The sequence below is a fragment of the Natator depressus genome, chromosome 20 (genome assembly GCF_965152275.1).
Source record: "Natator depressus isolate rNatDep1 chromosome 20, rNatDep2.hap1, whole genome shotgun sequence".
NCBI lineage: Eukaryota > Metazoa > Chordata > Testudines > Cheloniidae > Natator > Natator depressus.
Genome location: NC_134253.1, coordinates 19,173,751 through 19,185,740, shown reverse-complemented (window position 1 = coordinate 19,185,740; position 11,990 = coordinate 19,173,751). Strand labels below are relative to the sequence as shown.

Below are 11,990 nucleotides of genomic sequence, written 5' to 3'. Positions count from 1 at the left end.
TGCCCAGCTCCGAAAAGATCCTCCCACTTAAAGATTGTCTGTGCCCCTTGGGTCACTGGGTGGGTGGCTATTATTTGTCAGCTGCACCAGGAATCCTGATTGGATGAAGGCTCTCAGCTGCTAGAGGAGAAGTGACAGGGTCACAGATCTCTGTGTTCTGAAGAGAGGAAGAGTGGCTGGGTACATGTGTTTCCTTTTCCAGGAAAGATGCTCAGAGCCTCAGCTGGTATAAAAGCCACTGGAGCCATTGGGGTAGGAAGAGGCTCAGATGCAGCATTTACCAAAAGTGCGAAGAGTCCAACCAAGGGACGCTCAAGGAACAGGAGACAGAAATGGCTTTTGGGAGAGCAGGCTGCATTAGTGGGAGAGTGCGCAATCATTTCCTGCTAATCAGCTCACTCCTTGATAACACGTCCTGATCCTGCAGACTTCACACCCCAGTGAAGCCAAGAGGAGGGCGGTGTCAGCGAGGTTTGCAGGATTGGGCCCTACTTATGGAGTGGCACAGTGCTCAGCAGCGAAGTCAGACTCGAAGGCAGGTCTGTACTTTGGGAGGGTGGCGTTTCATACGTCACAGCAGGAGGTGCTGGGCAGAGCCAGGCTGAGAATTCCAGGCTTGTCTCAGCAGCATTTCATCAGATGTTTGTTTGGTGCTTGCATACTATGGCAATGAGGGGTTTAAAAGCGGGGGAGTGAGAGAGAGAGTGTGTGGGGACGGAGGGGTGCTGTATGATGATAGATAGATAGATAGATGTGGATGAACTGGTGTGTATGGAGATTGTGAGATAGATAGGGATGGATGTGTGTGTATGGGGATGGATAGATGGATGGGGGGGTATATGGAGATGGATGGAGGGGGGTGTATGGGGATGGTTGGATGGAGGGGGGTTTATGGTGATGGGTGGATGGGGGGTATATGGAGATGAATGGAGGGGGGTGTATGGGGATGGATGGATGGATGGACGGATGGAGGAGTATGGGGATGGCTGGCTGGGGTTGTATAGGGATGGCTAGCATTTATGGGATTGAATGGATAAATGGATAAATAGATCCATTTTGCATCCATATTGCACTCAGGACTAGTGTCCACAATGCACGAGTTGCTGGGCGCTGGAGCCCGTCGTACACAATTGCAGGTTATACCATCAGGAGCCTTGGCCCTGATCCCTGTCCCAGGCCCAGGGGTGGACGTGTTACGAGAGGCATTTCGGAGCCAGAGTTCTGCTGATCAGGCGGACTGTCCCTGCGTTGTGCAATAGGAACATGCCTCGTGCAATTCTGTGCTTACAGCAGATTTGTGCTTCTTTTCTTCCTCTTTTTTTACTTTCATTCCTGGGAAGTGAAGGGGGATATGTGCATGTGTGTGTGGGAGGGGGCGCTGATTTGAGATGTAGGCGTTGGAGACACAGCTGCTTCCTTCCCCTCCCCACTGACAGCAGCACAGTGGGCTGGGGCAGTGGAGGAAGGGGGGTTTGGCTGGTGAGTACATGGTACTGTGCATGGAGCAACGCTCTGAACCAAGGGCTTGTCCCTGCCTGGAGGAGGCTACAGTGGATGGGACAGAGCAGCACAGAGCGGGGGGCAGCCTTTCTGCCTGGCAGGCTTCATGGCGCATGAGTCTGCAGCAAGATGGGGAGGAATCTTAGAGGACAGTGTATGGGAGAGCATAGGGCACTGGGGGGGAGGCCAGGGCTGACAATAGGGAGGTGGTACAAGCAACCATCAGGAGGGGAGCACGGACTGAACAGGGGGTGAGGGGGAGATGTAGGCAGGGGTTGCAGCCGCGGAGCTGTATCCTGATGATGAAAGGCAGTCAAAGCAGAGAGAAGAAAGGGTGGGAGGTGAAACCCCAGGGAATCATCCCAGCATCTCACATGGATCTCATGGCCTGGCTCCCCCAAAGGATCCTTGGGAAAACAGAGGGGACTCCCAGGAAATGGGGTTCTCTTACTTCTGGGGCTTAGGCTCAATGGAAATCCAGGTGGGCAAATGATAGATAGATAGGGTGGATATAAGGAGCAATGGTCGCAAGTTGCAGTGGCGGAGGTCTAGGTTGGATATTAGGAAAAACTCTTTCACTAGGAGGGTGGTGAAGCACTGGAATGGGTTACCTAGGGAGGTGGTGGAATCTCCATCCTTAGAAGTTTTTAAGGCCCGGCTTGACAAAGCCCTGGCTGGGATGATTTAGTTGGGGATTGGTCCTGCTTTGAGCAGGGGGTTGGACTAGATGACCTCCTGATGTCTCTTTCAACCCTAATATTCTATGATTCTATAGGGATAGATAGATAGAGGGTGTGAATTCCCCGGCATGCTCTGTGCTGCACAGAGATTCCTGACCCCAGTGGCACGTCCATCACTATTTATGAATTACAATAACAGTGAATTCTGAATTCCCCTAGTGCCTTCCCCGCGAGGCTTCGAGCACACCTGCCCCCGCAGCACTGGTTCGCCAGAGGGCAGGGACCGATGCTCTAACCCCCGCTGTCTCTGCTCCTGCCTTCCAGGGAATTCCTTGCTGCAGTGCGGTAGGGGCCTGAATGGGGAGGAAAGGTCAGTATTAACCCTTTACGCTGTGCACGCCGTGTCGTTTGTGTTATGGGTCATCCTCCTCGCCATGGTGATTGGAAAGTGTAAGTATTCTGGAGTGCATTTAGGACTATCACACAGGAATGGACCCGTGGAAAAGACCAGGGGTGAAATCCTGACTCCATTAAGTCAATGGCCAAACTCTCATTGGCTTCAGCAAGGCCAGGATTTCAGGCCAAGAGTCCCTCCCAGCCAGGTCCCCTTATGTCTGGCAATGGCCAGTGTCAAGACACTGCAGGAGAAGGGATATAGGCCCCCGCAATGTGTTTCATTGTGCCATAGTGCTGCTAATTGTAAGACAAGGCTCATTAAGTCAGGCCACCTGCCCTCCAATTCACAGCAGTGGGGCACCTTCCCAGAGCCCACACTGTGAGCAGGAACACGCTGGTGTTTGACTCTTGAATGTATTCACAGGTACAAGTGAGTACAATGTGTGCTGGGATGCCCTCTAGCAGCTGCTCCACACAGGATAACAGCCTAACTACTCCTGCCAGCTAACAGAGTAGCTCCTGTAGCTCAAAAGGTCTTTGCTGTGGCAGGGATTCACGTCCTGCTGAGGAGCCTTGGTGGGTGTCATTACACATAGCAGCCTCAGCGTTGTGAACTCTAGGTGGTGTTTGAATTGAAGCCCCAGCTCCAGGAGTCTTGTGATTAGGTGGGAATCTGAGCTTTCATTTAAAAATACTGAGACGGATTCTAGTTGCAGAGAAAAGCTTGGGAAAGCGATGTAATAGCTCAGAAACCAGGAGGCAAAGAAAAGAAAAGTAAAGTCTATTATTTTTCACAAATCTCTTGATTTTTAAGCCAGTCTTGTGATTGGTTTTTAACCTCTGGAGTTGGCCAGACTGCGCCAGGGCAGAAGTCATTCAGAGGGGACTCTGGGTGAAATCCTTGAAGCCAGTGAGGCACCTAAGTCTCCTACTGCAATCCACAAAACTCCCACTGAGCACTGTAGGCACCTAAACTCACTCGACACCTCTAGGCATGCGCACTCCTGCCTCCCTCGAGGCATCTGGATGCTTGTCTCCCACCTAAGCCCTTATACAAATCCTTTCTGCTCCTCTGCCAGGGAGGAGGGATTTGAACCTGGGTCGCCCACATCCCAAGTGAGTGTTCTGACCATTGGGCTATAAATTATAAGGTGCACAGCAGCACCTCCTCCCCTACATTTTGTGTAGAACGAGGCAGGCACCTAACTCATTCCCAAAAGACGCTACCTAGGTGCCTAAGCCAGGAGAGGAGTTCCTGTTTGTTGATCACTAGCGGAGCTAGATACTTCCCATTCCTGCAGCCTGGACTAGCATGCCTAGCTCTGAGAAAAGGGCAGGGATGGCTCATCAGGATCTCCCATTGGCTACTTACAGAGCTCCCCGCTTAGCGTGCTGGGTTTTGGGGATTGCACTCAGATGCATTGCTCTCCCCAGTCATTGTATCGGAGCCTGGGCATGTAACTCGGCTTTGTGGGTGTTCCTGGGATTTTCTAGGCACTGTGGTGCTCAGCATTGCAATGCCGAAATCCCTTTGGGGATATCACCCTCAGAGATTATCTCCACAGGGGGAAGTTGGAAAGTAGAAATGCAGCATGTCGCTCTACGCTGTGAACCCAAATCGAAAACTCAGCCCCCTCTCCCCCCCCAAACCATATAAACAACAGCTGGCATCTGTCCTTCTGTCTAGACTCGGAGATGTCCAAGGAGCTGGAGCAGTTGCGGACTGGTCAATCCGTGCTGAGAGGCAACGGTAACAATTCAGTTTACTTATGAGTGTCCGTGTATTTGTATTACTGATGTTGCCCCTTTGGCAGAAGCCAAAAGTCAGAGGTGCTGTCGGGTTTGTTCCTGTTAGGGGGAGCAATCGCTGCTCCCAAGCAGGTCTGTTCTCGCTGTGATCTTGTTTAGTTAGAACATCTTGTTCCCTTGAACACAGCAGGAACAAACAGCTGCAGGCTGTTCCCTGCCTCGGAAATCCCCCTTCTACCCCTTAAGCTCTGTGCCCAAGAAACTCCATCTCTGCTTCCTGACAGGGTCCCGCTCACAGCTCCTTCAGCCTCCCTCACACACAGACTGCTCCGAACACCTGGGGCTACAACCAGGTGCCCCTCGGCCCACACGGCTCTTTCCTGCCATGCAGCCTGGTGCCTTGGGTGGTCACTTTCATTATCTGCAGCTGTTTCACTACATAAATGAGGTTGATAGCTCCTCCTGTTGTGTCTAAAAGTGGATACTTGGCACTCATTGGCTATAACAAGGACTGTGATTGTCTATGGATCCCAGACTCGCCTGTTAGGTGTATTATGGCAGCACCCAGGAGCCCCAGTTATGAACCAGGACTCCATTGTGTGAGGTGCTGTACAAACACAGTACACAAAGCCAGTTCCTGCCCCAAAGAGCTTCCAACCTAAGTGTAAGACATGGGGTGATAGGTGGAGACAGACAGACAGGCAGAGGGACACAGGGAAACAAGAAATACCAAACCTCTCTTCTTTTCTGTTCTGCTCCTATTAACTAACTAATGGTTTGATCTGAAACCCACCGAACCAATAGAAAGGCTCCCATTGTCTTCAGTGGTGTTTGGCTCAGGGTCTAACTAGCTAGGTTCCTGTCTGCATTAGGGAAGTTTGCACCATCGTTGCTCATAGATGTTACAGCCAGAAGGGACTGTTATGGGCCTCTAGTCTGACCTCCTGCATAGCAGAGGCCACAGAATCCCACCCAGCGATTCCTATATCCAGCCCATATCTGGTAGTCGAGCTGGAGTGGAACTTTTAGGAAGAGACAGACAATCTTTTAATAAAGTCCAGGTGATGGAGAACCTGCCCCTTGTCTACAGACCGTGTCCTGATAGGTAAATGCTGATGCAAACCACTAATGTAGACACACACTGGGATGATGCAAAGTAGGACTCACATCAATGGGTCTAATCCTGGTAACCTGTGCAAGCCTTGTGCCATGTGTCTGCACTAGGGATTTGCACCAGTCCACGGTGACACTAGTACAAATTTCCCTAGTCTGGATGGGCCCTAACTAAACTCACTAATAAGCTGTCTCCAGGCAGGGCTGGTAGCTGGAGGTGGGGTCTGAGTGAATGAGCACATGTCAGGGAACCCCGAGTTCTAATCTTGCTTCACTACCTGGCCTGGGGCAAGTCGCTCTCCATCTCGGAGCCTGAGTCATGGACCGTCATGGCCAGGGGACGAAAGCAAATCCACCCGCGCTGCCTCTTCCCAGGAAGGAAACCAGCCCCGGGAGACCCCAGCACCTGACAGACCCGCTCTGCTAGGAAACACGCCCTGCCCCACGAGATGAAGAGAGGGGTAGTTCCCAGCTCACCGGCCTCTGTCTCTTCCAGGCTCCAAGACAGCGAAGCAACTGGAGACACTTCATTTCAACCAGTCCGCCATGCACAGCACTGGTACGTACTGAAGCCCTCACAGACCCACAGCCCAGCATCACCTCTGCGAACCTCCTGCACCCCAGTCACGTCACTCCTCCTCCTTCCAAGCTCCCCCCAACATCCCCCATTCCCTGGCCACCTCCTTGTTCCCGCTGAGCCCTGGGTCCCCTCTCAGGAACGTGATCAGCCCTGTTTATCTCTCAGAGGTGGAGCTGGCCACGGAGCTGAAGAGGCTGCAGTCGGACCAGGCCACGCTGAGAGTGGAAGGTGAGTGCCCATGGCGGGGTGGGGGGCAGGGAGCAGGGCTCAGGCAGAGGAGGGGGTGGAGAACAGCAGAAAGAAGAGAGCGGGGTGGAGAATCCCAGCGCCAGGTTCCCATGGCGATCTGGGATCCATTCCACCCTACCCCGCCAGGCCAGCCCGCGCAAGCAGCATTTGGGATCAAGTCACCGAGGCCGGAAACCAGGGCCCTGCCCTACTCTGGGTGACCCACCGGAGGGGCGGGGACACAGCCAGTGCCCACAGAGCCTCTGCACTCAGGGCTCCTCTTGTACCAGGCTCAGTGTGTGTGACTAGCTGGGGTGAACTGGGGAAGCCAGTTCACTCTTCAGTTCCAGGGATTCTCACCCCAGGTGCATTCCCGGTCACTGCAGGAGTCTCTGGCCTTTAGGGACTCCCATGGGCTGGGCTGCTACAGAGGGGGGATCTGGCTGTTTCTTTCTCCCTAGGTTCACTTGGGACAGCTAGGAGAGGGGATATGTGTTTTGGAAGCAGGGGAGGGCCGGGGGGAGGGAGATGGGGATGGTGACTCATTAGTGGCTGAGGGGAGGCAGATAGATTAAAGGGCTGGGCAGAAGATGGCCCAGGTGTAATAAACTGGGGAGCCAGAGGTAGGGAATTGTGGGGCAGGGCAGTGTGCCTGGGTGTGAGGCGAGGCAGGGCTCCTGCTGAGGTTTGGGGGTGGGGACCTGGTTTTAGATGAATGATTTTGACCCTTGTGAAAGGTTCAGGTTCAGCTGGTGATTCCGGCCAGGTCTCCAGTCCCTAATGACTGTATCAGACTGACCGTGTAACAAGCTCTGTGACTCCTGCTGCTGGGATAGGGGCCCACTTCAGTGTCACAGCCAGGCCCCAAATCCCAGTGTTTACGATCTGCACACAGGTGTGCCAGGCCTAGCTGCACACACCCGCTGCTCTAGCTGGCTTCTGGCAGCTTCTGAAGTACAGAATATGGAGAGCGCCACTCGAGGCTCACAGACTGTTTAAAGGGATACAACCCTATTCCTACATGTGACATGTGTTGTGTTTGCAGTGTCGGAGGGTCTGGCCAAAGCGAAAAGTGACAGAGATGACATCAGGGCTGAAGCCTACAAGATTCTGGATGCTGTCCAGAAAAGGAACGGTGAGACACACGCCAGCCTCGACTTGCTGAGGCTGTCAGCTCTTCACGGCAGGGACCGTCTTTCTGTTCTGTGTTTGTACCATGCCTGACACAACGGGGCCTGATCTATGACTGCGGCATCTAAGCACTGCCATAATACATGTAATAAATAATGTACAGCACCCAGCAAATGGGGGCCTGGGCCATGGCACCTCGTGCAGTTAGGATTCCTGCTCCTTTCCCCACAAGCAGTGATAATGTTCAGGGGGCTAGCTGGGATTTCCCCTAGTTTGTCAAGGAGTCAGTTTTGTCTAATAGTTAGAGCAGGGGACTGGAATGCAGGACATCTGGGTTCTATTCCCATCTCTGGGAGGTATATGAAGTCTAGTGGTTAGAGCAGAGGGCTGGCCACTGGGACTCCTGGCTTCTATTCCCAGCTCCTTGAGGCCAATGTTGTGCAGTGCAGTGGCTTTCAACCTGTGGTACGCAGACCCCTGGGGGTCTGCAGACTATGTCTAAGATTTCCAAAGGAGTCTGCACCACCATTAGAAATGTTTTAAAGGGCCGTAAACGAAAAAAGGTTGAAAACCACTGGGCTAGTGGTTAGAGCAGGTGAGGCCGGAAATCAGGATGCCTGAGTTCTCTTCCCAGCTTGGGAATGGTCTTGAGCAAGTTACTGCACCTCTTTCTGTCTCAGTTTCCCCCCCCTCTGCAAATTAAGGGTGACGCTTCCCCACCTTGGCTAAGCGCGTTGAGGTCATTGGCTAAAGGGCACTGGGCAGACGCTATTATTGTCCATTGCAGTCCAGCGCTGAGAGTGACCTCTGCTTGTCTCGCATTGCAGACTCTGCCTGCAGCATTTGTCCAGCTGGCTGGCTGCTGAATTCAGGGACCTGCTACTACTTCTCCACAGTGCGTAAACACTGGTCCTATGCCAAGCAAGCCTGCAAAGACCAAGGTGCCGAGCTGATTATTCTTGATAACCCACAAAAGCAGGTAAGTCAGGCTCACTGAGTCCAGCCAAACAGCTCGGACAGGGCGTGGAGATGGTCTCCCAGCAATTGGGAGGCTCCTGGCATGAGAGAGAAGCCTGGGGACAGGATAGTAGCTGACATTTCTCTGCTCAGTGCCTAGGAAATACATTATGCACTGGTATAAAGATGTGCACAAGAAGGGCAACAAAAATGATCAGGGGGCTGGAACAGCTTCCAGATGAGGAGAAATTAAAAAGAGTGGGACTGTTCAGCTTGGAAAAGAGACGGCTAAGGGGGGATGTGACAGAGGCTATAAAACCAGGACGGGTGCGGAGACAGTGAATAAAGAAGTGTTATTGACCCTTCACAGAACACAAGAACTAGGCGTCACCTGATGAAATTGATAGGCAGCAGGTTTAAACCAAACCTAAGGAGGTATTTCTTCACACAGCACACAGTCAGTCTGAGGAACTCACTGCCAGGGGATGTTGTGGAGGCCAAAAGTATAACTAGGGTCAAAAAAGAATGAGATGAGATCCTGGAGGACAGGTCCAACAATGGCTATTAGCCAAGATGGTCAGGGACGTAACCCCATGCTCTGGGTGTCCCTAAGCCTCTGACTGCCAGAAGCTGGGATTGGATAACAAGGGATGGATTACTCAATAATTGCCCTGTTCTGTTCATGCCCTCTGAAGCACCTGGCCCTGGCCACTGTCGCAAGACAGGACACTGGGCTAGATGGGCCATTGGCCTGACCCAGTATGGCCGCTCTGAGGTAGCCATTTGCAGTGCACAAGAAATTGTCTTGGCTCTACAAAACCCAGGGACCATGCTACATATACTTGAGCACCATCTATTGGCACAGGACCGAGTAGCAAACCGCTTCCCAGAACACAGACTTCGGGCACTCCCCCAGCTCCCAAGAGTTACTGCACAATTCATCCCGAGCGCCAGTCAGGCTGCTGGGGACCCTCAGGCAAGTCAGCCTGACAGCTCCAGGGAAGCTCCCTGGGAAGGGAACCTTTGAGGGAGTCGGAGAGAGAGCCCTGATTGTAAGGAGTGATGGGGAAAGGGTTTGGAGACACAGCGTCTGGTGGAGGACTGGGATCCATGAGATCATGGTCACTTGGGAGCTCCCTGATGTTTCCTGCCTAGCCTCCATGTCCACATGGTGCTTCCACATCCATCCAGAGCCGCAGCTCCCTCAGCAGGTCCTTTGGGAGGGGAGCCAGCCTGGTCTAGTGGTGCAGGACAAGCCTGGGAGCCAGGACAGCTGGGTCCTACTCGCTGCTCTGCCACTGACCTTCTGTGTGACCTGGCACAAATCACCATGCCTTAGTTTCCCCTCTCACCCTTGGTTTTGTCTGTTGGATTGTAAGCTCTTTGGGGCAGGGAGCGTCTTTCACTAGGTGTCTGAGAAGCACCTGGCACAATGGGGCCTCGATCTCAGTCGCTGCCTAACCCAATGGGCCACATCTCGGCTCAAGGAGAACAACAGAGAGCCAGAGAGGAGTACGGGCTGTGTGAGGTGGGATTGGGGTGGTGCCTTAGATTTGGGCCATATTTAATTGCAATCAATCATTTTTCTTTTTTCAGGAGTTTTTGACAAAGAACGCTAACAGCAAGCAGTACTGGATTGGCCTGCACGACATTAGCAATGAAGGGACATTTATATGGGTCGACGACAGTTCTGTGTCATACAGGTCAGCCCAATCCCGCTCACTGGTACATGAGCGCAGGGTGGGGGGTTGGCTCCGGTGCAACTGGCCAATCAGTACGTTTCAAACACATTGAGTCATTGGCTGAGTGGGTGGAGCTGCCCTTTCTTGATTCATCTTCCATCTGCTCTGCTCTTTAAACTGTCCAGAGTTTCCCCACAGGGAACCTGAGCTAGTGGGGTAGAGAACAAAGTGGTGGATGATGCTCAGCTTTAAATTGTCACCTTCAGCTGAGCAGTAGCAGTTTTCAGGGTCTTACGGGGCAGGTTCCCCTTTGAGAAGAAATCGGTGGAATCTGGCTCCTTCTTAGTGTAACTTGTTTACTTACACTAGACCTGGGGCAGAGGTATCACCAACAGCACCCAGGTCAGTCCCCTCTTGCATAAACCTCAGCCCAAATAGCCCAGTGTTCCCAGGAAGTGACTCTATCCTGAGAATTAACTCCACATAGAGAGTCAGGCTGGAAGCGAGGACTGACCAAAGAGAACATGGATCACAGCACTAACCACGCAGGGTGTCCTCCAAGCCTGGTCAGTGCTCACCCACTCAGAAAAAGCACTTGTAAGACTGTGGATAACTCTCACTGTAACAGTACGGCCCTGATCCACCACTGTATTACCCCAGGTTTACACCAGTGTAAATTCCATTGAAGTTAATAGCTAGACCAGTTTAAAACTGGAGTAACAGAGGTCAGTCAGGCCCTATATCATTACACTTGGCTCTTATCCAGTGCTCTGTAACAGTCAGCCCCAAACCACCTTCCAGAGGGTGAGGCCGGATCACCCTCTCTGGGGGCTTAAGTGGGATTTCAGGGAGTGCATTTCACCAGGGCTTCCCTCGAATGCCTGGCTGAGTTTGCTACTGTCTTTGATCCCCAGCAACTGGGATCGAGGGGAGCCCAACAATTTTGGCAGTGGCGAGGACTGCGTGATGATGCTCAAAGATGGGAAGTGGAACGACGCTGCGTGTACGATGAATGGGGATGGCTGGATCTGTGAAAAGAAGTGGACTTGTTAAACAGTGGCCAGGAGGAACACAACACAGCCAGTGCATCTTAATAACCACAGAGCCACCCCGCTGGCCTCTGCCCCATCCATGCAATGTCTGCCAGCTCTTTGCAAACTTCAGTGCATTAAACCTCACAGACCTCACCCCTTCCACTCTTGGGAGCAAGGTACTATCACCCCAGCTTTATAGCTGGCGAAACTGAAGCACAAAGACTTACCCAGGTCACAGCAGTGAATCAGTGGAAGAGACTGGATTAGTACCCAGGAGTCCTGACTCCCAGTCCCCTGCTCTTATTACACCACAGTATTTCACATGGCTGGAAACAGGAGTCCTGACCACTACTGCTCTAACCACTAAACCATCCTCCCCTCCAAGAGCCAGGGATAGAATCCAGGAATCCTGACTCTCAACCCCCCTGACTCTAATCCCTAGACCCCATTCAACTCCCAGAGCTGGGAATAGATCCTAAGTGCCCTGAATTCCAGCCCCTGCTCTAACTATTAGACAAAACAGACTCTTTCACAATGTGGCAATTTATTGGGTGGAAAACCCAGCTAGCCCCCTGAACTATATTAATCCATTATCAGCACTTATGGGGAAAGGGGGCAGAATCCTTACTGCACAAGAAGTCAAATTTTAGAACCCGCCAGTCAATCCCATCAACATGGTATAGATCTGGTCATTTCTCTATAGTAAAGGATGTGACCAACTTCCTGGTTTAGTGCAAATTTTCCTCCCCTGCTAACTAGGGCTAAAATTTACACAGCTCCAGCCGCCGCTACTGCCCCGGGGCCCTTTAAATCCCCGCCTGAGCCCTGCTGCCGAAGCCCTGGGGTAGCAGCGGCGGGGCTCCGGAGGGGATTTAAAGGGTCGGGGCAGTAGAGGCGGCTAGAGTCCCAAGCCCTTTAAATCCCCACCTGAGCCCTGCTG

General features: G+C 52.6%; 1 protein-coding gene across 1 annotated transcript; it reads left to right on the top strand.

Moving 5' to 3' along the window:
• The first annotated feature begins 458 nt into the window (after positions 1-458).
• LOC141975076 (C-type lectin domain family 4 member G-like) lies at positions 459-11,702 on the top strand. Its single transcript, XM_074935243.1, has 9 exons — positions 459-539; positions 2,505-2,630; positions 4,264-4,326; positions 5,935-5,997; positions 6,184-6,246; positions 7,292-7,381; positions 8,205-8,356; positions 9,931-10,037; positions 10,931-11,702. The coding sequence occupies exons 2-9, from the start codon at positions 2,615-2,617 to the stop codon at positions 11,067-11,069; spliced, it is 693 nt and encodes a 230-aa protein (XP_074791344.1). The 5' UTR covers positions 459-539; positions 2,505-2,614; the 3' UTR covers positions 11,070-11,702.
• The last annotated feature ends 288 nt before the right edge of the window (positions 11,703-11,990 follow it).